The 23358-nt window shown below is 56.7% G+C and overlaps 9 protein-coding genes across 9 annotated transcripts; 6 read left to right on the top strand and 3 right to left on the bottom strand.

Annotated features, from left to right (window-relative positions):
- The first annotated feature begins 1816 nt into the window (after positions 1–1816).
- On the top strand, positions 1817–2696 carry N657DRAFT_648468 (uncharacterized protein). The gene has a single exon (XM_062793520.1). The coding sequence runs from the start codon at positions 1882–1884 to the stop codon at positions 2470–2472; it is 591 nt and encodes a 196-aa protein (XP_062644867.1). The 5' UTR covers positions 1817–1881; the 3' UTR covers positions 2473–2696.
- Positions 2697–3392: 696 nt separating this feature from the next.
- On the top strand, positions 3393–6772 carry N657DRAFT_648466 (glycosyltransferase family 2 protein). The gene is made up of 3 exons (XM_062793519.1): positions 3393–3691; positions 3756–6275; positions 6357–6772. Exons 1-3 carry the CDS (start codon positions 3620–3622, stop codon positions 6492–6494), a joined length of 2730 nt encoding a protein of 909 aa, XP_062644866.1. The 5' UTR covers positions 3393–3619; the 3' UTR covers positions 6495–6772.
- Positions 6773–7630: 858 nt separating this feature from the next.
- On the top strand, positions 7631–8355 carry N657DRAFT_578414 (uncharacterized protein; the record flags this gene model as incomplete). Its single annotated transcript, XM_062789313.1, has 3 exons — positions 7631–7651; positions 7717–7816; positions 7913–8355. 3 exons carry the CDS (start codon positions 7631–7633, stop codon positions 8353–8355), a joined length of 564 nt encoding a protein of 187 aa, XP_062644865.1.
- Positions 8356–9126: 771 nt separating this feature from the next.
- N657DRAFT_624177 (ketol-acid reductoisomerase) lies at positions 9127–10986 on the top strand. The gene is made up of 5 exons (XM_062790706.1): positions 9127–9468; positions 9532–9563; positions 9658–9936; positions 10006–10673; positions 10728–10986. The coding sequence occupies exons 1-5, from the start codon at positions 9258–9260 to the stop codon at positions 10753–10755; spliced, it is 1218 nt and encodes a 405-aa protein (XP_062644864.1). The 5' UTR covers positions 9127–9257; the 3' UTR covers positions 10756–10986.
- N657DRAFT_601884 (tryptophan synthase beta subunit-like PLP-dependent enzyme) lies at positions 10877–12605 on the bottom strand. The gene is made up of 2 exons (XM_062790113.1): positions 11833–12605; positions 10877–11768 (listed from the first exon to the last, which is right to left on the bottom strand). The coding sequence occupies exons 1-2, from the start codon at positions 12170–12172 to the stop codon at positions 11005–11007; spliced, it is 1104 nt and encodes a 367-aa protein (XP_062644863.1). The 5' UTR covers positions 12173–12605; the 3' UTR covers positions 10877–11004.
- Positions 12606–13361: 756 nt separating this feature from the next.
- Positions 13362–15303, top strand: N657DRAFT_135863 (uncharacterized protein). The gene is made up of 3 exons (XM_062785909.1): positions 13362–13915; positions 13999–14411; positions 14581–15303. The coding sequence occupies exons 1-3, from the start codon at positions 13464–13466 to the stop codon at positions 15237–15239; spliced, it is 1524 nt and encodes a 507-aa protein (XP_062644862.1). The 5' UTR covers positions 13362–13463; the 3' UTR covers positions 15240–15303.
- Positions 15304–15367: 64 nt separating this feature from the next.
- N657DRAFT_578450 (uncharacterized protein) lies at positions 15368–16737 on the bottom strand (the record flags this gene model as incomplete). The annotated part of the gene is made up of 2 exons (XM_062789317.1): positions 15368–16125; positions 16203–16737. The coding sequence occupies 2 exons, from the start codon at positions 16735–16737 to the stop codon at positions 15368–15370; spliced, it is 1293 nt and encodes a 430-aa protein (XP_062644861.1).
- Positions 16738–18055: 1318 nt separating this feature from the next.
- N657DRAFT_135855 (uncharacterized protein) lies at positions 18056–18474 on the top strand. Its single transcript, XM_062785908.1, has one exon. It carries the CDS (start codon positions 18109–18111, stop codon positions 18322–18324), a length of 216 nt encoding a protein of 71 aa, XP_062644860.1. The 5' UTR covers positions 18056–18108; the 3' UTR covers positions 18325–18474.
- On the bottom strand, positions 18343–22996 carry N657DRAFT_692604 (uncharacterized protein). Its single transcript, XM_062797169.1, has 2 exons — positions 20846–22996; positions 18343–18563 (listed from the first exon to the last, which is right to left on the bottom strand). The coding sequence occupies exons 1-2, from the start codon at positions 22758–22760 to the stop codon at positions 18379–18381; spliced, it is 2100 nt and encodes a 699-aa protein (XP_062644859.1). The 5' UTR covers positions 22761–22996; the 3' UTR covers positions 18343–18378.
- Between the last annotated feature and the right edge of the window lie 362 nt (positions 22997–23358).

Genomic DNA, 23358 nt, shown 5'->3' with positions numbered 1-23358 from the left:
GAAAACCCTGTGCCATCCACCGTGTCGATCAGTCGACGCAATGCGTACCACAAGGATCGGCAATGTCGTCCAGCAAGGAATCTAAAACCGTTGGCGACCTAGATGCGGATTGATGTTCGGCAGGCGTTTGCGTAATCCGTAGAAAAATGAAATAAACGTCTTTAGCGTGGACGACAGCGCAGCGATGGTGAGGGAGAGAGGATGTCTCGGGAGTCGAGTGAGGTCAATCAAGCCATGACCAAGCAAACGAGTGACTGAGGCTATCTCGAAAAGAAGGAGGGAGAATGTAAAGGATGATGAAAAAGGTCAGAACCAAACAAGTCGAAAGAAGAAGATATCACCAGAACCACATCGGATGGCTTCTTTTCAAGACCGAAAAGGGAGGGGTTTGTATCGAAGATCGCGATGGTGGCCGATGTGGTCGGTGAGGTGAGCATTGCTGGTGAGCGGGAAAGGCGGAGGAAACGGTCAGCGGGCTGCCGTGCACTTTGAGAGAAAGGCCGCGGCCTGGATCTCCGCTCAACCAGGGCACGAATTCATTTACGGAAGGGGCCCTCTGAGGAAGCGGAGCCACACTGAGAGGCCGCCCCACAGCGGCACTAGCGAAACGTGCTGGTGGGCCATGGTGGGTTCCCATTGGCTCGATCGTCGAAGCCTGGCGGCCCCTGGAATTCCCTTCGTGGCACGGCTGTCCGATGCCCTCCCATTTGCAGCCTCCTTCCGGGTTGTTTCTCTGGGAATCCCACCTTGCAATGATCTGCCGTCGACCATGCCTTGGTTAACAGGCATGTTATTAAAGACGACCGTCATCCGCTATTGAGGTCATGTCTTCGTTTTGTGCTTGCCCAATTTCATGGTGATTCAAGCCCGGCACTTCAGACACGGCAAGGGATTGAAGGGAACGAGTCGGACGAACACCAACGGAAGATGCCGATACAAGCACCACCACACATACAGACCGGACATCAAGCTTGCTTAGATTGCGCTGCAGTGGTATCCTGCAGGTTGCCATGAGTCTCCCGCGGCCAATGGCACTCTATTCGAACTTCCGAAAGGTCCCTTGATTGCAACGCCCGATTCTCCTCCCAAGTACCGCCACGTGCTCACCGTGTTGATCCCCGTTCATGCCGCCCATTCCTGATCTCAACTTTTCGTCTGATCTTGTTCGCAAAATTTATAGCTATCTGATATCACGGACGCTAAGGATTTACAACCGCCTATGCCCGTTTGGCGCTGACGGCCGTTGTTTCTACGGCAGCCGGCGCACCGACTCTCGGGCACTTTCAAAGCACGCCCTGTTTTCAAGTCGAGGTTTATGTTGTGATTCCGACAAGAGGCTGCGGGTTGTGCAGCATGCAGCTGCTTTGGAATCTGCGAGCTCTCAGAAGACGCGATACGGAACCAAGACACACGACGACCCCTGCAATCATCGGCCAGCATGACCCAAATATGCTGATTCCCCGGATGAAGGCTGCTTTGCTCAAATCCGTGACGAGGTCCCGCAGCTGGGGTGCGAAAGAAGCGGAAGAGTTTTGTCGACTCCTGTCCGACATGGAAACGATCCGATACATGCAACGCATCTACGTGGCCTGATGAAGGTTGGTTTTAGCACCAGAGCCGTCAATGAGGAGAAATCAAGCGAGAGAACTTAAAAGTTGAGTCTGCTGGAGCACACCTTTGCAGCATCTTCTCCGGTCACGCAAGCAAACCCGGCATCCTGGCCGTCGGGAGGTCTGGACGGAGTAATGCCAGGAAAACGGACGGCTTCCGGACTGGGCCAATGCCGGAGACTGTTACTAGTTCAGCGTGCGGCACCGTCGGCCGCCGCTAGGGGCTGGGGCACAGTAACAGACTGGAAAGGCAGGTCACATGTCTATCATCATGGCCCAACGACATCCCCAGATCAGATTACTGGGAATTCCAGTAAGTCATGATGAACCAGCCTTAGGAGTGAAAGACACAAGGTCCGCGAAGAAACCGTTCCTTCTTTACTCGCTGACAAGCAGCAAGAGCATGAGAAGCTCAGCCACACAGTGGCACCGCCAACACATCCAGAACGACGCAGTTGCTGATGAGAGTGTCTCGTCCGCCAAGCCCCCAAGAGACCCATCGTCAGAGCAAAACCCTGTCTTGGCGGTCTTATATTCTATTTTTGGCCGACGTGTTTCTGCGGTTGGGACTTGGGAATGTTGGAGCCGTTGTGTGGATTCAATTCGTATAAAAAATTTAGGGAGATGCGGGCTTTCTTCTTCTGCACTGCAGACGTGGAATCTTGCATGTCGTGTAGACAACGTCCTTGCTTTCCATCTTTCGTGTCGCATGTGGCGGGGTGGAACGTCAATGCCGGCTCTTTTGCCGCGCGGGTCGAGGTCCCTTACAGCAGGCGGGGCCGATCGTGATGTCGAACGTCATGGCTTACCTGCAGCTACTCGTCCAGTGTTGCAGTTGGTTGGAAGCTTAACTGCAAGTTAGTCTGCGCTCTGTGTGGCTCGCACCTGGAAGAGGGCGTCTTGTAGAGGTGTGCTTGGGCGTACCAGGTTCTGTGTTGAGAAGTCGGTCAATTGCAAAGACAGAAACGACAGATGGGTGTTGTTTCAGGCCTCAGACCCGCGCCGTGGATTCGCGTTGTCCTCTGTTCATGGGTCTGACCGCTACACGTTGCCTTGGACAACAGAAGCACAACATTAAGACGGCCCAGAACTAAAACGAAGGATATACGATTGGGTGAAGGCGATTGTCCGCTCAAGCTCCGGAGGTGAGACGCAGCTCCCGCTGGCTTGGGAAGGACTGCATGTGCATGTTAGAGGAAAGACACTGCCCCATCTGCCGGGAGAGAATCCAAAACTCTAGGCGACAATGATTTCGATACCGAGAAAACCGTTGGGATAATAAGTACGAATGCCAGAATGCCATCAGTAATAAAGCCTACAGATCAACATCCGATCCATCAAGCCTGTCTACCCCTCTGCTAACATGCCAATCTTGTGGACGATGGAGACAACTGAAACCGTGAAACACTCCTGAAAAAAGAAAATGAAGGTTGACTGTGCTTAGCGACCGCTTGGAAAATCCGAGCCACTCGCAGTCGCGGCCATCCCTGGCTAGCAAAGCTGGAGAAACCGCAGGGCAGCGCAGTGGAGCCTTGACCCAACCCGGGTCGCTCAGCCACAAGCCTGCTTCGCCAACTTTCATACGGAGAAATACATAGCACGGGATCAGCCTCCTGAAGCCCTTGAAATCAAGTTTTTAAGTCCGTTTTTATCTTTGCTTTGAAGCAAAACCATCATTATCGACCAGCGATTTCATCGGGGATCGTTGTTTTCTGAACCCCGCCAGCGTTCCGTGACCTCGACGTCGGTCTCTCTGCGCCAACGCATCCCGTTTGGCCTGGAATTGGGTACTAAAGTAGCCACAAAAACAACACTACGCTAGGGAGCCAGCTGACCCGACTTTTTCGTGCAAGCTCTCACATCCCCTTTCACCGACAGCAAACGCTCGCAACAACGACGTCGACCTGTGCTTGACAATTGCTGCCACTCGCAAAACTTCCCCCATCTCAATACCCATACTGGCTAGCTGTTGATCGAGCACCTCGCGCCGAAGCGAGTCGCTTGCAACCATGGCGTACCACGGCCGGGGAGACGGCTACGACGGCCATCCGATGCAGGATCTCCCGCCGCATCACGGCCAGGTGAGTTCAAGAATGCATTCAACCGAGCATAACGGTGAAGTCTGACTCGGAGCCTTTCTCGTAGCACGACGATGAAGCGCAAGCCGCACTGCTCAACCAGAACCAGCTATACGACCAGGAGCGCCTGGGCGGCGTCCATACCCCCCCTGTCCGCCCTGTCTCGGCCTACAGTCTGACCGAGTCGTACGCTCCGAATGCCACAACCACACGGGTCGGCGCGGTTCCGACTCCTCCTCCCCATGGGCACACCGAGTACGGCGGTGCCACAGGCTACTATCAGCCGTCCCAGTTCTCTGGCGACCCGGCCTACCGGCCCATGTCTACGATCGACACGGACGATAGCTGGCTCCAGCGCCAGCAGCCCAACGTCGCTCCTACCGGCGATCTCAAGCGTTACGCTACAAGAAAGGTCAAACTTGTCCAGGGCTCCGTCCTGAGCATCGACTACCCCGTCCCCAGCGCTATCAGGAACGCGGTGCAGCCACGGTACCGCGACGAGGAAGGGAACAACGAGGAGTTCTTGAAGATGCGCTACACCGCTGCTACTTGCGACCCCAACGACTTTACCCTTAAGAACGGTTACGACTTGCGTCCCCGCATGTACAACCGGCATACCGAGCTCCTCATTGCCATTACCTACTACAACGAAGACAAGGTTCTGCTGTCGAGAACGCTGCACGGTGTCATGCAGAACATCAGGGACATTGTGAACCTGAAGAAGTCGTCCTTCTGGAACCGCGGCGGTCCCGCCTGGCAAAAGATTGTCGTCTGCTTGGTCTTCGACGGTATCGAGAAGGCGGACAAGAACGTGCTCGATGTGCTGGCCACTATCGGTGTGTACCAGGACGGTGTGGTCAAGAAGGACGTCGACGGCAACGAGACTGTCGCCCATATCTTTGAGTACACAACCCAGCTCTCGGTCACGCCGAACCAGCAGCTCATCCGCCCTGTGGACGACGGGCCGAACACGCTGCCTCCGGTGCAGTTCATTTTCTGCCTCAAGCAAAAGAACAGCAAGAAGATTAACTCGCATCGCTGGCTGTTCAACGCGTTTGGCCGCATCCTGAATCCTGAGGTCTGCATTCTATTGGATGCCGGTACGAAGCCGTCGCCCAAGTCTCTGCTCGCCCTTTGGGAAGGTTTCTACAACGACAAGGATCTCGGTGGCGCCTGCGGTGAAATCCACGCCATGTTGGGCAAGGGCGGCAAGAAGTTGCTGAACCCGCTGGTGGCCGTGCAGAATTTTGAGTACAAGATCTCCAACATCCTCGACAAGCCGCTCGAGAGCGCTTTCGGTTACGTTAGTGTCTTGCCCGGTGCCTTCTCGGCATACCGGTTCAGGGCGATCATGGGCCGTCCCCTGGAGCAATATTTCCACGGTGATCACACGCTGTCGAAGATCCTGGGCAAGAAAGGTATCGAGGGCATGAATATTTTCAAGAAGAACATGTTCTTGGCCGAGGACCGTATCCTCTGCTTCGAGCTGGTCGCCAAGGCCGGCCAAAAGTGGCATCTCAGCTACATCAAGGCGGCCAAGGGCGAGACGGATGTGCCTGAAGGTGCTCCCGAGTTCATTAGCCAGCGTCGTCGTTGGCTGAACGGTTCTTTCGCTGCCAGCTTGTACTCGCTCATGCACTTTGGGCGCATGTACAAGAGCGGCCACAACATCCTGCGCATGTTCTTCTTCCACATCCAGCTCATCTATAACGTTCTCAACGTCATCTTCACCTGGTTCTCCCTGTCTTCGTACTGGCTCACAACATCCGTCATCATGGATCTCGTCGGCACCCCGGTCCCCGCGTCGTCCACCAGTTCGTTGCACCACGCCTGGCCATTCGGCGATTCTGCCACGCCCTTCATCAACGCGGTCCTCCAGTACATCTACCTGGCATTCGTCATCCTGCAGTTCATCTTGGCCCTGGGTAACCGGCCCAAGGGCTCCAAGTGGACATACATCACCTCGTTCATCGTCTTTGCCATCATCCAAGCTTACGTCATTGTTCTTTCGGGCTACCTCGTGGCGCAGGCCTTCAGGACGCCCATAGGCGACCAGATCAAGTTTGACAGCGCCGAGAACGCGCTCGAGTCGCTGTTCGGCGGCACGGGCGCGGCGGGCGTCATCCTGGTCGCGCTGATCACCATCTACGGTCTCTACTACCTGGCGTCGTTTCTGTACCTCGACCCTTGGCACATGTTCCACTCGTTCCCCTACTACATGCTGCTCATGTCGACCTACATCAACATCCTCATGGTGTACGCCTTCAACAATTGGCACGACGTGTCGTGGGGCACCAAGGGCTCGGACAAGAACGACGCGCTGCCGTCGGCGCAGGTCAGCAAGGGCGAGAAGGACGAGGTGGTGGTGGAGGAGATTGAGAAGCCGCAGGAGGACATCGACCAGATGTTTGAGCAGACGGTGCGCCGGGCGCTCGCCCCGTTCAAGGAGGAGGAGAAGCCCGAACCCAAGGACCTCGAGGACTCGTACAAGTCTTTCCGGACCATGCTCGTCGTGTCGTGGCTCTTCTCGAACTGCTTGCTTGCTGTTGTCATTACTAGCGACAACTTCAACTCGTTTGGCATCGGGGTAAGCACGGGCCTTTTTTTTTTCCCTCTGTTTCTTTTTGACCTGTACTATGCATGGAATGCTAACTCCGGGTGTCTACAGCAAACCGCGACGGCGCGCACTGCCTGGTTCTTCAAGTTCTTGTTGTTTGCCACGGCCGCGCTCTCCATTGTCCGCTTCATCGGCTTCCTGTGGTTCCTCGGCAGGACCGGCATCATGTGCTGCTTTGCCCGGCGCTGAAGCAGAGGTGAAGGTTGGGTCCAGATTTCCGGTTGTTTATCAAATTTGCCCCATCCTGTTTTTCTCGCTCATGCTCGCCTTTTCCGGTTTGGCTCTTGGGTAAGCCTCGTGCCGGGTGTCTAGCCCCTGGATATTTTTCGAAGAGAATTCATCTAGCAGGGCTACTTGCGGACAGGCTCGAGGACTTTTTCAACTGGAAAGCCCATTTCTTATCCAGTTCTGCCGGCTTGTTAGGATATTGTGTGCGTACGGAAGGACATAAAATCGGGCTTTTTTTTTGGAGGCGTTGCCGTTGAAGCTCGCGTGCCGCTGGCTTTATCTGATGTTGATGTTGGGGTTAAAGGCTTTCCATGTTGGTTGTTAGGCTATGTCTTGAGGTCAGTAATGAGAACTCTAATTTGGCTGAGATTGAGTGTGTGCTTGTGTCGAGTGCTGGCGTGATAATACGAGACGATCGATTTACGGATGCTCCATACAATACATGAGCAGTATTCGTATCTGCTCTGACATGGAGTGTTCGATTGATTTTGTCAGAGATGGCTTCCTAAGCACTTGACCGGAGTATATGCTGCTACCAAGTAGCGAGCACTTTACATAGGCACAGTCGGATGAATTACGGGTTTGTTTACTCGACACGAAGGTGCGGACCTCTAGTGTGCTCGCTGTTTACCGTTTTTCGGCGTCGATGGCAGTCTGTGAAAGAAGCGGCAGAATGGAGTCTGTCTGAGCCCGGGCCCCACTTCTCCGTCAACCGCGGGGCTGCTTGACACCTGCTGCCTGCACGGTCAGCATTCTGACTCCAATGACCTCAGCGGTTAGGTTTCTGCGAAAATCACCGACCTACCTTATCTCGAACTTACAACCCGCTACCTAATAGAATTCCTTTTCAGACCACATCAGAGGGCAGAACGGTTTTGCGACTTTCATCTTGTCCCTTAATACCCTCTCGCCCGCGCAGAACGTCTTGCCATCGCCTCTCACTCTTCAGTTCAACCCCACCCGTGCTTCCTTGCATCTCCCTGCAGCGCCTGTGCCCACCCTTTTCTGCGGCTCGCCGAGACGAAGACAACCGCGCGTACATACATTCGCTCGAGGAGGAGACGCGAGACTTCGACTTCGGTCGACAAACCGTCAAGATGCTGAAGATATGGTCCATGGTAGGGTGCTGCTCAGGCTTCGGGCGCGGGGTTGCTTTGGGCAGGTTGCTGACTGCCGCGGACAGAAGAAGGAGCAGCAAAAGGCTGAGAATGCTGCCGAGGGCACAACAGGGGTGGCGCCCAAGAAGAAGAAGGTTACGGCGGCGCAATTACGGGTGCAGAAGGGTGAGCAGGGCTCCTTACCCCCGTCAATGCTCTCTCTTCTTATCTCTCGACCTTCCCATACCCAAACTAACGATCGGCATTTTTTACTTTGTGTAGACCTATCAGAGCTCTCGCTCGGCAGCACAATGACGACCGAATTTCCGGACCCAGACAACATCCTGTCCTTCATCCTGTACATCGAGCCGGACGAGGGCATGTACAAGGGCGGGCGCTTCAGCTTCACGTTCAACATCCCCGCCTCGTTCCCGCACGAGCCGCCCAAGGTGCTCTGCCGCGAGAAGATTTACCACCCCAACATCGACCTCGAGGGCAAGGTGTGCCTCAATATCCTGCGGGAGGACTGGAAGCCCGTGCTCAACCTCAACGCCGTCATTGTCGGCCTGCAGTTCCTGTTCCTCGAGCCCAACGCCAGCGACCCGCTCAACAAGGAGGCCGCCGATGACCTGAGGAATAGCCGCGACGGGTTCAAGCGCAACGTCAGGCAGGCCATGGCCGGCGGGAGCGTGCGCGGCGAGACGTATCAGAGGGTGCTGGTTTAGAAGAAACAGGCCCGGAGTGCGTCGGGGAAGGTGTGAATGGGAGGTCGTGCAAAGGAAGGGAAGGAAGGGGAAGGGCGGTGGAAGACGGGAGATGGGTGAGCGGAGGAGCGAATGATACCTGCACCTTCGGCTTGTCTGTGAGCGAGCGGGGCCCATGGCAGAGGCTAGATGAGCGCACCTGTGGCGCTGATGAGTAAGATGGCTACGGTCGAATTTGATTTTATGGCTCGGGTGTTCTCTCTGCCCTTTGCGGATTGTGTCTCGCTGTGCGGGCTGCAGCCGTTCCTCTTGAGCGGCAGGTGCCGTACCGGGCGTTTGTTCAATCTTCTTACTGGAGACCGGCCAGGTATATGCGGAAAGAATCCTTGATCAAGTGACGGCGAGGTCTCGCAACAGGGCCAGAGCAGAGGATGGTCCTACTGTCCTGAATTGTGTCGTTTCCCGCCCATAATACACACAGCATGTGTCGCGTGACTCAACTCGGCTACGTCCTCATCGGCCAACGCTCCGCGTCGGTGGTCTAGCCCAGTGGACTCCGCGTCTGGTTGTGCCTTAACTCCGGAGCACGTTTGCCTTCTGAAGCCTCTCGCAGCCCCGTGCCAAGGCTCGCGCTCCGCAGTCCTCGGGTGCACCATCAGCCCCTGGCCGCCCCGGATTCCACCAATCCAATTGGAAGCGCTGCAGAGTGAGCAGAGCTCCACAACCCAGCCGTCAGGCGCCCCCGAAGTCGGTGACAGCTCGCCTGGCAAAAAGTCTGCAAGCCTCAGTCATCGGCAGCGAAACGGAGACGGTGAAAAGCACAAAAGCTATTTTCTGTCCACATCAACCTTCCCCCTACCTCCATTCCTTCCCATATCCCCCCGTCCCAATCCCCACTCCCGCAACCGAAATTCCATTTCACAATGGCCTCCCGCAGCTTTTCCAGGGCTCTGCGCTCCCCAATGGCGCGCCAATTGGCGTCGCCCGCTGTCCAGAAGCGCACCTTCGTCGCCGCTGCTGGCCTGGTGCGTGCGTCGGCCGTCGCTGCCCGCGCCGCCACCGCTGCGCCTGCCCAGCAGCAGGTGCGCGGTGTCAAGACCATCGACTTTGCTGGTTCAAAAGAGGAGGTCTATGGTGAGTTTGGCTGCCAATTGGGTGCTTAGGATTGCGTTGCTGATGGTTGATGTGTCTGTGCAGAGCGTGCCGATTGGCCTCAGGAGAAGCTTTTGGTGAGTCATTGCTGGTTTATGGGTTTTATCTTACGAATTGTTTTTGTTCAGGCTATGCGATGGACGATGGGAACAGCTGCTGATAATCCCCCAGGAGTATTTCAAGAACGACACCCTCGCCCTTATCGGCTACGGCTCGCAGGGCCACGGCCAGGGCCTCAACCTCCGCGACAACGGCCTCAACGTCATCATTGGTGTGCGCAAGAACGGCAAGTCGTGGCAAGATGCCGTCCAGGACGGCTGGGTTCCCGGCAAAAACCTCTTTGAGGTCGACGAGGCCATCTCGAAGGGCACCATCATCATGAACCTGCTCAGCGACGCCGCCCAGAGCGAAACGTGGCCCGCCATCAAGCCCCAGATCACCAAGGGCAAGGTATGTGACATGGGAGCAACCAGGGCAGTGCGTGCCGGAAGATCTGCGACCGCTGACAGTGAATGCTAGACCCTCTACTTCTCGCACGGCTTCTCGCCTGTGTTCAAGGACCTCACCAAGGTTGACGTTCCCACCGACGTCGATGTCATCCTCTGCGCCCCCAAGGGCTCGGGCCGCACCGTGCGCTCCCTCTTCCGCGAAGGCCGCGGCATCAACTCGTCGTTCGCTGTCTACCAGGACGTGACGGGCAAGGCCAAGGAGAAGGCCATCGCCATGGGTGTGGCCATTGGCTCGGGCTACCTGTACGAGACGACGTTCGAGAAGGAGGTCTACTCGGATCTGTACGGCGAGCGGGGCTGCCTGATGGGCGGCATTCACGGCATGTTCCTGGCGCAGTACGAGGTGCTCCGCGAGCGCGGCCACAGCCCCAGCGAGGCCTTCAACGAGACGGTCGAGGAGGCGACGCAGTCGCTGTACCCGCTGATTGGCGCCAACGGCATGGACTGGATGTTCGAGGCCTGCTCGACCACGGCCCGCCGCGGCGCCATCGACTGGACCCCGCGGTTCAAGGACGCGCTCAAGCCCGTCTTCAACCAGCTGTACGACTCGGTCAAGACCGGCGAGGAGACCAAGCGCTCGCTCGAGTACAACTCGCAGCCCGACTACCGCGAGCGGTACGAGAAGGAGATGGAGGAGATTCGCAACCTGGAGATCTGGCGGGCGGGCAAGGCCGTTCGGTAAGTTTTTACTCGGAAACATGTTCCCACAGGCAGCAGGCTAACCCTATCAAGTGCTCTCCGCCCTGAGAACCAGAAGTAAACGGTCGGCGTTGGACGGTGTCTTTTTCTGCTCCGAAACAGTATGAATACTCTGGCTTATGGAACGGTTGGGCCGCGCGGCCTGCCGGGGACGGGATACCTCGGGCAAGGAACTCAAAAAGCCTTGATCTGCACTGGAATTGCTTTATAATGGGGGGTTCAGCTGTAAACTGTACATATACTCTAGCTGACGGCGATATTTGATTTCTGAGCTCGTCTTCCTTTCCCTTGTCCCCCGCTCCCAATTTCGTCACTCCTCGGCAAACAACTTCCCCATCATCTCGAGACTCACGTTTCCTCCGGAAAACACCACCCCTAGATCCCACCCGGCCTTGCCGCCGTCGCGCTCCACCATCGCCCGAAACTCCTCGTTGTATAACGCCGCCGCCAACCCCACCACCGCGCTCGGCTCCACCACAATCTTCATTCGCTCCCAAACAAGCCTCATGGCCTTCCTAATCTCGTCCTCGCTCACGGCGTACACGGCCCGAACCAAGCCCCGGTCGTGGATGATGCTCCAGGGGATCTTACCCACGGGCGTGCGCAGCCCGTCGGCGATGGTGCGCGCCGCGGGGACCGTCTCGACGCGGGCGTGGGAGAGTAACCCGCGCCGGCAGTCGTCTGCGCCGTCGAGGGAGGGTTCGGCGCCGAAGACGAGGGTGCGCGTCCCCTCGCAGGCGAGGGCGGTTCCCGAGAGGAGACCGCCTCCGCCGCAGGGGGTTATTATCGCATCTAAGGGGGTTGGGGTTTGGGAGAGGAGTTCGAGCGCGGCGGTGCCCTGGCCGAGGATTATGTAAGGGTGGTCGTAGGGCGGGATGAAGGCGGCGTTGGTCTGGGAGAGGATCTGGGACGTGACGGCTTCGCGTTCAGGTGCCGTCGGGCCGGAGAAGGTGATGTGGGCGCCGTAGGAGCGGGTTGCGGCGATTTTGGCGGGGGACGAGGTTGAGGGCATGATGATGTGAGCTGGGATGGATGAGGTGAGGGCGGCGAGGGAGAGGGCTTGGGCGTGGTTGCCTTTTGTTCCCTTCGAGTGTGAGTGGGTGAGGCAAGAGTGAGAGGGGGTCAGTCAGAAACTCACCGGAGCTGTGCGTGACAACCCCTCGCTCCCGTCCGCCCCTTTCGGCCCACCCCGGCTCCTGCTTCAGCCGCTCAATGGCATGAAAGGCGCCCCTCGCCTTGAAGGCGCCGATCTTTTGGAAGTTCTCACACTTGAACCAGAACCTCAGGACAGGCTTGGCCGGGGCGCGGCCGGCCCACTCGGTGCCCTCGAGCTCGGCTTCAGTCCGTGGGGTGGACGCCAGCCGATTGAGCGTGGCGTTGGTCAGCACCGGCGTCTTATGGATATAGGGCTCGATCAACTTGTGTGCGGCCTGCACCGACTCGCGGGTGAGCGGGAGCGCCGTGGACTGGTCCGCCATGTTTGATGGTGTTGTCTCTTGCCGGTGCCTTTCGGAACCGGGATCGGGATCAGAGCTCGGTGTGGGGAGGATCGGCCTGCCAGAGCGGGATCGGACCGGAATGACTCGGTTTGTGCCTTTACCACAACACCACGGCGTGCGGTAGGCCCCGGTAACGACGCAGATGAAAGTGGACGAGTCCGACGTGAACTCAACGAGGTGCAAGTGGATAGAGGGGATATCGGGCCTATACCACAGCGAGTCGGAGGGAGAGCATCCACTGTTATCCACTGATTCCACTCATTGTGGGCACGTCCGGCAGCTTATGCATGAGCCAAGGACGGCAAGCCAGGAACGGAAGGTCACAATAAGTCACACACCGGGCCCAAGAGCACGCCTTAGGTAGGGAGGGAATAACTAGGTACCAAGGATACCGAAGTTGATGAATTTGAACTGGCACCTTCGTGTGAGGACACAGGGGTTTGCTACCTATGGTAATGGTGAATGCATCACTGGAAGAAAACTTAGGAGTGTCTCTTCCTGTAAGTGATGACTCAGCTATAAAGTTATCCTGGGCCTCCATTTCACTGCTCTTTGCTTGCTAACGGTGACCGTTTGGTCCCGGCAACTACTCCCTAACGGCCGGAATTGGTCCGGCCGTTTTGTCTCCGCACCGGCGTCTTTTGTGGACCGGCTGAGGCCGGCTATGGCCGGAGAAGAGCGGGCCCCCTGATTCCATTACATACCTGCTATACCTGCCTCTGGTACATACTCCAGTTGGAAGTCACCCGTCCATCACGGCTACGGTTCATGGCACGAGAACTCACTCAAATGCGATGCGAGTATGAGAGGCCAGTCAATGGGAGACTTCAGACGCGATATTGCAGAGACGGCGTCCCATCCGCCGGCAACACCATGCCCGAGTCAGGTTTCCATCTCATCGCTCACAAAGCAGACAAGCTGTATGGACGCCTTAACCCAACAATATTGACCTACCAGATAGAGACGATGGACATCAATTCTGATGGTGTCTGACAACTTGATGCGAAGGCTGGATGACTGCCTGTCCAGTTGGACCATGGCCATGTGCCGCTTGCTCAAGTCATGACAAAGAGAAATGGCCGGTTGCTGATGCCTCCCCATCGATAATGGTCTGTGGCCGGAATACATTCCGGCCACCGTCTATATAGGCACTTGTCTCAACCAAGATGCCGTCAACACTCGACGCACAGCGATCCAACGCTGAGAAGAAGAAGACCTTGATTTGCCATTTGGCCCTCCGCAATCTCATCCACGACCAGACCTTGCCACCATGAGATCCCTCGAACAGCCCATCCGCCCTTTCCCCGTCTTGGACGACACCAGGCCCGACGATATGTCCCTCCCGGCCTTCATGGTATCCACCACACGCGGTTTCCTCCCCCGCATGGACCCCATCGTGGCCCTCCCGCCCGAGTTCGAGGCGCTCGAGTCCATCCTGCAGCGCATGCCAGTCAAGACTCTGGTGGGCGAACCTGGCCTTCTCGCCGTCGGCAAGTTGGGCGAGACGGTCACCACCGAGCTACCCGACCTGACCGATGCCGTCGACAAGTACAGGGCCAACCTGCCGCTGATGAACGCCCTCTACCGGGACTACTCGTTTCTTGCGTCAGCCTACCTGCTGGAGCCGTGCCATGAGCGGTTTGTCAGGGGGGAGGGCTATGGCCTGGCCAGGGACGTGCTGCCGGCCAACATTGCCCGGCCTATTGCCAAGTGTGCTGATCTGTATGTCATTCAGCGCCATCCTGTCCTCGTCCCCAGGGGATGTCACATAGTACTAACCGAGGGGATTTGTGCTGTGTATCCAGCTGCGGTTTTAAACCCTTCATGGAGTACGCCGGCTCATACGCCCTCTTCAACTACCGTCTCGTCGACCCGTCCGCCGGCCTCGCCTCGTCCAACCTGCGCCTGATCCGCGCCTTTGAGCACGGCCTGGACCCCACCTCGTCCGAGGCAGGCTTCGTGCTCGTCCACATCGAGATGGTCAAGCACTCGGGTCCGCTCGTCGCTGGCGCCGTGGCTTGCATCGAAGCCTGCGCCTCGAGCCTGACACCGTCCGCCTTGCCAGAGTCTCCCCCGCCGCGTCAGGCCCTCAATGCCGCCCTGTCCACCGTCCTCTCCTCCCTTCAAAAGATCAACGCTACCATGGAAACCATGTGGTCCCGCTCCCGCCCGACCGAGTACACCTCCTTCCGAACCTTTATCTTTGGTATTACCTCGCGTAAGTCCACTTCATCTTATCAGTCCCCGTTTTCCTCCTCTTCTGTCCTACATCTTCTTCCCGTGTATTTCTCTCCTGACTCCCTACGGTACCTCAACCGTATCAACCCACCCCCGGTCTCCGGTCCTGAACGCAACACAAAGCTAACCGCAACTCCCTCATAATAAAGAAAGCATGTTCCCCAACGGCGTCCTCTACGAAGGCGTACCGAACCTCTCCCCCAACAATCGCGCCTCCTTCCGCGGCGAGTCCGGCGCCAACGACTCGATGATCCCGCTCGTCGACAACCTCCTGTCCATCCCCATGCCGACCACGCCCCTAACCGAGATTCTCCAAGACTTCCGCAGCTACCGGCCGGGGGAGCATCGGCGGTTCCTGGAGTGGGTCAAGAGCGCGGGCGTGAGCGCGGGGCTGAAGGACTGGGCTCTGGCCTTGGCTCATGATCCTCCTAGTTTTACTCCCGTTGACGGTACTGAGAAGAACGATGAGGAGGATGAACAAGCCAAAACAGAGACGAGGGCGCTCTGGATCAAGGTGCTGGACCAGGTGCGGGATTTCCGCTGGCGGCACTGGTGCTTTGCGCGCGAGTACATTCTCAAGCGGACGAGCCATCCCACGGCGACGGGCGGCAGTCCGATCGTGACGTGGCTGCCGAACCAGCTGGCGGCCGTCATGGACGAGATGGTGCGGGTGTATGAGGCTGTCGGCGGCGGGCTGGGGCAGGAGGTGGAGGGGATCATGGACCTGGTGGGCAGGCAGAGGGACATGCTGCGCAAGGAGGTGCGTAAGTTCTGCGAGGAGCGCGGGGTGACGGGCGATGGGGTGTAGATTATTAGGGTACTGTCTCTCCGGGGAGGTTGTCCATGGGCTATCCCGCGCTGGTATTTCGAATATGCAACACCTGAACTCCGCGCAATGGCCCAGTCCTTTCTCTCCCCATTTTCTCTGAAATCGCTTTATATCAACCCAGCCAACACCCCTCCAACCTCCACCACCACCACCCACCACACACCCACCACCCCAACCCTTCCCCCCCCATTATGACCAGCCAACCCCTTCGCCACACTAGCCGCCACCCCTCCAATCCCCGTCCTAGTCCCACTAACAACAGCAAAACAACTCGCCGTCCCACACTCATAGCCCGTCGGACAACACCCCGCCACGTCCCCACCCTCAGAACCACACAAGTACCACCCGCCCGCACAGCCACCACCACCATCCACCGCCGTAGTCTCCCCTCCACCCGACCCAACAGGCACAACGACCGTCACGCCATTCCCGTCCACAACCGTCGTCATCTGCGTCGTCGGCGTCGGCGGCGGCGGGCACGTCGTCGTGGCGCAGTCCCGCCCCGTCTGGCAACACCCTCCGCCTGCGCGCGCGAGGCAGGGGTAGAAGCCCGTTGGGCAGTACGATGACGATGACGATGATGATAGACTCGGGCTGTTTGTGTTTGTGTTTGTGTTTGTGTTGTCGGGTGAATCAGAGGAGGAGGTTGGGCGGAATGGGGCGCCTGCTCCGCTTCCTGACGACGTGGAAGCGGTTATGGTGCTGGTGGTGGTGGAGGTTATGGGTTGTGGGGTGGTAGACGGGGTGATGGTGATGACTACCGTGACGAGGATTGTGGAGGGGGTGGGGAGGGAGATGATGCTTGTTGAGGTTGTCGTGAGGGTTGTGAGGGTGGGGGGTTCAGCGGAGGGGGAAGAGCGGACGCCTGTGTTGGAGTTGTCAAATTAGCAGGGTGGAGGTTGGGAGGGACGGATGGTGGAGGGAGGGGGGGGGGAAGCGTACAGCCGACGCCCTGGCAGACAAACCCCGGGATGCAGCACCCGCCGCCGAGTTCACTCCCGCAAGCCGTGCTCCCGTCTGCGCAGCCGGATATCCCGCCTCCGCATGTCGCGCCGGACGGACAGCAGCCCACCGGCCCCAGGCCCGTGTCGGGCACCTCCATGCATGTCTCGCTCTCGCCGCAGCAGCTGTTGGGGTATCCGATTGAGGAACAGCTGCGTGTCCCGCTCGGACAGGCCCATTGTCGCCTCTCGAAGGAGGCGATGGCGGATGCTGCGCGCCGAAATATATCCCATCCCGGAGACGGTATGCTCTCGTCATCTTGCTCTTCGCGACCTGAGAGTACGGCAAACGGCGGGCGCAGGGGCAGCTCGGCCGAGGCGTTGGCCTGTATCCGATGGGCGTCGTCTGTTTCGTGGGTGCTGCGCGCTGCTATTGCTGGGTGAACTGCATGTGGTGGCGAGCTTAGAGCGGCGGTGTCGTGGTCGGGGAAAGCGCAGTACGCGTGGTGGAATTTCGCGCCTTGGTCTGGTGGCATCTTGCGGATTGCTGTCGGGATGGGGTGCTGGTGGGCTCCCGACTCAACTTGCGCCTGCTCGAGAGCTTCGATCTGGGCTGTGAGGAGGAGCCACAGTGAGAGCGGGAGTCGGCGCATTCTGAGAAGCCGGGAGCTGAACAGACGGGCCCAGAGACTAAGGACGCAAGCGTGCTGCAGGCACGATCAGAATCCGAAAGCAACCGAGTATGAATAGGATGCAGAGCAAGAAGAGCAGCTGGTTGTTAGTTAATCATATCGATCAGATGTCGTGAAGCTGTGGTCGGTGGTCGAGGTCAAAATGTCGGTCGCCAGTCGTCGAGTTGAGGCGTTGTTGACATTCGGTTTCACAGATGAAGATGCTTTGGTTGGACGAAAACAAGCGCCAAGACGGGTGGAACACCGAGCGTCGTTGCTTGGCAGGGGTCGATGTACACAGCTCGAATCCTAACCACACGTTCAACTCTTTTCCACAACTGAGAGGTGAGGGACAGAGGTGAAGCATAGGCTCTGAAAACTTTGGACAACTCAACGTCACTTGGTCTGTACCTTAGCCGAACATGTCAAAACATTTGGCTTCCTTTAGCGAACGAGGGGACCCTGCAGATCATCAAGTCTCTGTGGAGCACAGTAACTGGTTGCTAGCGGGGTTCGATTTATTTACTCCCCCTGAAGCTCGCATCCCCTTTTCATTTCTACCACGAGGGAATTCCTTGAACTCGCCTATATTAGCAATATATATTGAACGGTAATATACTAAACAGAGGAGGCAGATACTTCCAAGGCCGAACTATAAGACGACAAGGAAGAGGACGAGGTTTAGGAGAAGAAGACCAAACCCCGTCCCTTTCGGCAGCTTCGAAAGAATGATGCCAAGCGTTGGCGCACCCCTGGACAAGGGCCTCGCCGTCGAAGTCCGCGACGTCCCGCAGATCACCGGCCAGGCGTCGTATATCAATCACGCGCACAGAGATGGCAAAGCGATTTTGAGCTAGCGTAACTTCACCACGGACAACCTAGACGTGCTCGGGACAACAGGACACACCGGAGCGATCGCATGGCGGTTAGCTGCTCGTGTCATGGCGGCCGAGAACGCGGTGAACGACGGGAGAGTGGTTCCCCAAGACCATGAGAAGAAAGATCATGGGGGAACCATTGAGAGGCGTGGAGATTCAGGTAGGGAATTATTCTAGTGGCATCACATTCAACGCTGATATCACCACCTTTTTATCTAAAATTCACTAGTTCCAGGTAGCATACAGCCACTGTTCAGGACCCGAGCTACTCTAATTTGAAGTTGCCTGGCAAAAATCGGGTAGCAGGGGCGTTCGCTCTTTCAATGAACAAATCGATGGAAGACATCACGACGACCAAATGACGAGCCAGCCCGGAGTCCTAAATTGGGCCATTTTCTTGTCGTTTTCTTATGGTGTTGGGTGGGTTTTACGTGCGCCGCATCCTGCAGGTGGCACATGCTCGTTCCTGAGCGCCGACTACACGTCCCGGATTCTCGCGAGTGAGGTCGCCACACTTAAACACGTCAAGAAACATACTCCGATTCCGGTGCCCGGAGTGTTCGCCTACAGGTGAGATACGGTACCTTTATCTCACGCTCATCTATCAACGAACTTTTCCTTCTTCCCCTTACTTCTTACCTTTGCCTCGATCATTCTCTTCCTCCTTGTCTTCCTCCTCCTCCTCTTCTTCTTTCTCTTCCTCCTCTTCTTCTACTTCTTCTTCCTCCTCGTTCTCTTCCTTCTCCTCATCCTTTTTATCTTCTCCCTCTTCATTCTCCTCATTCTCTTCATCCTCTTCGTCCCCGTCGTCCTCTTCATGTCCTCCATTATTTTCTTCATTATAGCCACCACAATCATCGTCGATTTCTTGTTTTATTTATCTTGTTGACACCACAATACGCAGTACGTCTTATGACAACGAGGTTGGGTCACCTTATATCCTGATGAGCAAAGCCTGGGGCATCCCGTTACGGAGTATAACTGGCTACAGGCGGAGAACAAGTCGCCCAAGTCTGCTTTGCGAGCCAGCGAAACACGTCCGCTGTCGGAAGAAGGCAAGCGGAGGGCCATGGTTCAACTCGGAGCCATAACGGCTCGACTCTCACGATTACGCTTCGACAGGCTCGGATAGCTCACGCAAGGTTCAAGTCGGCAACTACACGATCGGGGATTGCCTTTCCCCCTCGCTCACTTGGCAGCATAGAGACTCGCTCGAGAGCATCAACCTTAGTCCGTACCATGATGGAAGCGCGAACCTCGACTACCTCGTCTCCGTCTACATCTCCCACGCAAAGGAGCTCGTGATGACGCCGCTCGCGTGTTTCGCCCCTATCCCGGACCCTAACGAATACACCACCTGGGACAGCTATAGCATCGCCGTGTCCAGTTGGAACAAGTTTTTATTTCCTTTTATTTTCCTCCTTCTCCTTCTCTCTTTTTCCCCTCTATATTATATTAGTTGTATCTAGTTTTTCTCCCTAATCCTTTTTATCGCTTTCTATTTTCCTCTTACATTTGATTTTTTTTTTCCCCATTTCTCTTTCCTTGATTATCTTTCTCTTTCTCTTTCCCTCCTTCTCATCTTTCCCTTCTTTCCCTCTCCCCTTTCCCCTTTCCCCCTCTCCCCTTTCCCCTTTCTCCCTTTCTTAGACTTCGGTTCCCAACTCTCAGTTCTCCCTCTACGAATTCCCTTTCTTTTCCTCTTCTAAACTTGACCACGCCTTCCGCACTAACAGATTACCTGAGCTATGGTTGGACCGTATCATGAGAAAAGCACAGAGGGCTACATGTATTCATGATGTCGGACATAGGATGCAATGTTCAGGGAAAATAGACACATTAGAGCCCACTAGCAGCCGGTTACTATGCAATAACCCGCTAGTTTGTCTTTTCCTTGATGCCATCACATCCCACCAACGGTGCCTTGCGTTACGGAGCACTCCGCTTCCTCTAGGCCACCCACACCAACACATTTTCCTTCAAGTTTCAAGTTATTGGTAACATATCTTCAAGGTATCTGCATCATCATGGCCAGTAGGGCGCTAGTCATAATCCGTACAACATCACTCACATTCGGTGCATTCCCTGTCCGCGATCTGGGCCAAGACGGCCGGCGGTGGCGGCCACGCGCGCTAGCCGCGGCTGCGGCTGCGGACGCTCCTCCAGGAACAGTGATTAGAGAAGGCGTCCCGGGCAGAAACACAAAAGCCCGGGCCATCACCCACTGACCGAACATCTCGGCATTATCTCCCAGCATCTTTGCTGGGCCCTTCCTATGGATGGTACCCAATAGGGCCAAGAACACCTGGGAAAGTTGTCCCCTTCGCTGAGGCGGACCTCGACAACGGCGTAGACGGCGTGACCGGGCTGTTACACTCCCAGACCTACCTGCCATTCCCGACGGGGCGTTGAAAGACTCAGAAGACCTTCCCGGTGAGCGAGTTCGGTATGTTAACCGTAAGCCTCAGCACGGCTTCAGCAGACAGCTTGCTTACGTTGGGAAAAATAACACTGAAAATTGGGAGAAAGGGACAGTAGTGAGGGAGCCCCGGGCAATTGAATTCTCGGTACGCCGCCTCGCCGACCCATGTGTTTTAGCACCACTGATCGGGTGTTACAGTGTCAGATTTGAGCGGCTGAGCAAACTTCCACAGTTTGGGAACAAGACATGTGCTCCAGACCCGAAGAAGAGAGGCGTGGAGTGATAAACTGGCTGAACCGGCTGGCTGGATCAGTTGCAAGAGTGATTCATGCGGTGCTTGATGGAGCTCAGCCGAACGCGGTAAAGTAGTCTTATGCCTATTATTTTGTCACATAGACGAGGACAGTCAGTTCCAGGTATGTCAGCAGGCTGTAGCTGTATGCCACCGAGAACGCGCAAGATCGCCTCAATACAACCCTATACTCGCTTCCTCTATCACGTATCTCGTCTGCATCGACGCCATCTTATTCGTGCACCGCGCAGGATATCCTATCATACCTTCCACACTACCCATCTATCCAAGTTCACCCAAGCCTTTACATACATATCTGTAGTTACACACGAGGCAATCATACAGTATCATACAACCTCTGGCATACTCCCTAAAACAGACTCTCGCCTGTAGCCGAACTTTCACCCGTAGCACCCCCTACCCCCTGCAACTCCCTGCCCACGCCCCTCATGAAGGCCGAACACAACAATGCAGTCGCCGCGCCAACATTCAAACTATCCACCACCCCCGACCCGGACAAGTTGGGAATATTCACTTCAAAATCCGCCTTCTTAACAATCAACCGATCCAACCCCTCCGCCTCATTCCCAATGAGCAGCACGCACGGGTCCCGACGCAGCGGATCCGACCCGTCGACCTCCCACACGCTGAAATGCCGCAGGCGATGCTGCGCGCTGCGGGGCCCAGCCGACGCGACCGCCGCGTAGACGGACCACCCGTTGGCGCGGGACAGTGTCACGAACTCGGCGAGGTTGGTGACGCTGAAGAGGCGCATGTCCTCGGACGCGCCGGACGAGGCCTTGAGGGCCACCGGCGTGAGGGACGCCGAGCCGCGTCGCGTGATGGCGACGGCGCTCGCGCCAAGGAAGTGCACGGAGCGGAGAATGTTGCCTAGGTTGCCTGGGTCGAGGATGCGGTCGAGGACCACGACGAGGGGTTTGTGAGTGGTGCTGGGAATGTGAGGGCCGGCGGATAGGGAGGGGATGGAGGACGGGGTGCCGTTGATGGCGGCTTCTTCGACCGATTGATGTGCGAGGGTGAGTGGGACTACGGGGTTGGCGGCGTAGTCTTCCGGGAGCGGGCCGAGGGCGGTGAGGGGCGGTTGCGGGAGTGGGGAAGCTTCGAGGACGAAACCGTTGTGTGGGCGCGAGGCCGACAGCTTGTCCATGAGGCGTTGGCCGTCCCTGTCGACGAAGGTGATGGGGACGTCGTTGCGTTTGGCAAGTTTCTGGATGAGGGAGATGTCCTCGTTTGGGCGGGTGGCGTCTTTGGAGATGTAGAGCTTGTAGAGCTTGCGGCGCGACGAGCGCAGAGCGGCCTCGACGACGGATTTGCCGTAGAGGAACTGGGACGCGGCGGTTGTGTATGGGATGGAGATTGGCTCGCGGTTCTTTTTTGGGTTGGATAAGGTCCTGTCATCCGAAGGCTCGTCTCTCCTGCCGCGGTCTGAATACCTGTGGGGAGCGTCTTGCTCTCTGGGGGGAATGTCCCTGCCCTTGAAGGCGTCACTGTCTCTGTGTGGACGGTCGGTATCATGGCGAGGGCTGTCTTGTCCTCTGAACTGGGTCTCGCTGTCTATGAAGTTGTCCTTGCCTCTTTGAGGTACGTCCCTATCCTTGGAGCCGCTCTCGTTTCTGCGAGGCATGTCGCGATCCTTGGGGCGGTCTCTGTCGCCGCGAAGGTTGCCTCTGCTGGGCCCTGCTGGTCGCGATAGTTCCGCGACGGGGTCCCACACATCCTCTTTATCTTTGGCCTTCCGGGAGGAACGTGTGCTTGTGCGGCTCTTCCCCATCCGGCGATGGCTGGTCTGCAGATCTGGCCGAGGCCCGGTGCGTTGGAACGCCGACTGTAAGGATTCGTCCTCCTTTTTCTTTCCCTGAGCTTTCAACTCCTCGCTGAGCTTACCGGTCTTCAGCTGATACACCAGGCTCTTCTTGCCGAATGAAGAATCTGGATCGTAGAAGCGAGCCTGACGGGACTTCGGCTTGGCCTCGTGCGGATAGTCCGTGATGTCCTTCTTGCCCTTCCAGATCTTGAAGGACGGCCTCTCTTCGGCCAACTGTTGTCTGGCTTTCTGCCTTTCAGCGTATGTCATCCGCTTTGACCCTTTAGCTAAGTCGCTGATTTTGCCAGGGCGGGCGCCTTGTGGCCGCGCCTTTTCTGACAGGACGAGACCCTTATGAATGGCTGAGAGCGAGGTGCCTTTATGCCGGAAACGGAGAGCCGTGAGCGAAACTCTTGTTGATTTGGCTGATATGGAGGGCTTTGCCGCTCGGTGGACCAAAGACAACGTCATGTCAACTACCCCTTTGAAATTAACCTGATGGTGGCAGAATCCTGAGGGTGACACGTCTCGACGAGCGCAACCTGGAACACGGTACTTGCAGAATTAAGACGATTAGACGGAAATATGTACTGAGACTTCAGAGCCTGTATAATACTCAGGCATGCTTTTGAAGTAAAATTGGGGCGAGACTGAAAAAGCCGTTGAGAGGGATGGTATTGGCAGCATCCAACTCTCGAAGTCCCTGCAGTGAGTGCTCTGTTTGAACCCCCTGGCTGCAGGCAAAAGTCTCGGGCAAACAAAAGCTCGAATCTCGTCAGCCCCACATTTTACTCAATCAGCCAATCGGGATATTTCCTGGAGTCTGCAGGCACAGTGTGATTAAACCCATCGCTTCCGGATACTGTACGGAGTCCAGAACTCGATAAACGCGCGCTCACTTTCGGCGTCGCGTTCGCGGTGGATTTCAACGACATTTGTTTAATTGATGTCGTCCACGATACCGGCACACGCGCGATGCTCCTCTAGCAATACTGACTATGTATGGGACTAGAAAAATTAGACTCAAACATCACTGACTTGGCATTTTATACAGCCACGGGAATCGCGG

The sequence above is a fragment of the Parathielavia appendiculata genome (assembly GCF_033297405.1).
Source record: "Parathielavia appendiculata strain CBS 731.68 unplaced genomic scaffold N657scaffold_13, whole genome shotgun sequence".
Classification (NCBI taxonomy): domain Eukaryota; kingdom Fungi; phylum Ascomycota; class Sordariomycetes; order Sordariales; family Chaetomiaceae; genus Parathielavia; species Parathielavia appendiculata.
The sequence above is the reverse complement of the archived record's forward strand: the minus strand, read 5'-3'. Positions and strand labels throughout refer to the sequence as shown.

What these genes read in the sequence shown, in the direction of transcription:
- N657DRAFT_624177 (XM_062790706.1), top strand. Translation starts at nt 9,258, where the DNA reads ATGGCCTCCCGCAGCTTTTCCAGGGCTCTGCGCTCCCCAATGGCGCGC. An exon ending in TTCAAAAGAGGAGGTCTATG is followed by an intron (nt 9,469 to 9,531) that starts GTGAGTTTGGCT and finishes GTGTCTGTGCAG; the next exon opens with AGCGTGCCGATTGGCCTCAG. An exon ending in GGCCTCAGGAGAAGCTTTTG is followed by an intron (nt 9,564 to 9,657) that starts GTGAGTCATTGC and finishes ATAATCCCCCAG; the next exon opens with GAGTATTTCAAGAACGACAC.
- N657DRAFT_648468 (XM_062793520.1), top strand. Translation starts at nt 1,882, where the DNA reads ATGGCCCAACGACATCCCCAGATCAGATTACTGGGAATTCCAGTAAGT.
- N657DRAFT_135855 (XM_062785908.1), top strand. Translation starts at nt 18,109, where the DNA reads ATGACGAGCCAGCCCGGAGTCCTAAATTGGGCCATTTTCTTGTCGTTT.
- N657DRAFT_692604 (XM_062797169.1), bottom strand. Translation starts at nt 22,760, where the DNA reads ATGACGTTGTCTTTGGTCCACCGAGCGGCAAAGCCCTCCATATCAGCC. An exon ending in AAGTTCGGCTACAGGCGAGA is followed by an intron (nt 18,564 to 20,845) that starts GTCTGTTTTAGG and finishes GAGGACATGAAG; the next exon opens with AGGACGACGGGGACGAAGAG.
- N657DRAFT_135863 (XM_062785909.1), top strand. Translation starts at nt 13,464, where the DNA reads ATGAGATCCCTCGAACAGCCCATCCGCCCTTTCCCCGTCTTGGACGAC. An exon ending in ATTGCCAAGTGTGCTGATCT is followed by an intron (nt 13,916 to 13,998) that starts GTATGTCATTCA and finishes CTGTGTATCCAG; the next exon opens with CTGCGGTTTTAAACCCTTCA. An exon ending in TATCTTTGGTATTACCTCGC is followed by an intron (nt 14,412 to 14,580) that starts GTAAGTCCACTT and finishes CTCATAATAAAG; the next exon opens with AAAGCATGTTCCCCAACGGC.
- N657DRAFT_601884 (XM_062790113.1), bottom strand. Translation starts at nt 12,172, where the DNA reads ATGGCGGACCAGTCCACGGCGCTCCCGCTCACCCGCGAGTCGGTGCAG. An exon ending in GGTTGTCACGCACAGCTCCG is followed by an intron (nt 11,769 to 11,832) that starts GTGAGTTTCTGA and finishes AGGGAACAAAAG; the next exon opens with GCAACCACGCCCAAGCCCTC.
- N657DRAFT_648466 (XM_062793519.1), top strand. Translation starts at nt 3,620, where the DNA reads ATGGCGTACCACGGCCGGGGAGACGGCTACGACGGCCATCCGATGCAG. An exon ending in TCCCGCCGCATCACGGCCAG is followed by an intron (nt 3,692 to 3,755) that starts GTGAGTTCAAGA and finishes CCTTTCTCGTAG; the next exon opens with CACGACGATGAAGCGCAAGC. An exon ending in TCAACTCGTTTGGCATCGGG is followed by an intron (nt 6,276 to 6,356) that starts GTAAGCACGGGC and finishes GGGTGTCTACAG; the next exon opens with CAAACCGCGACGGCGCGCAC.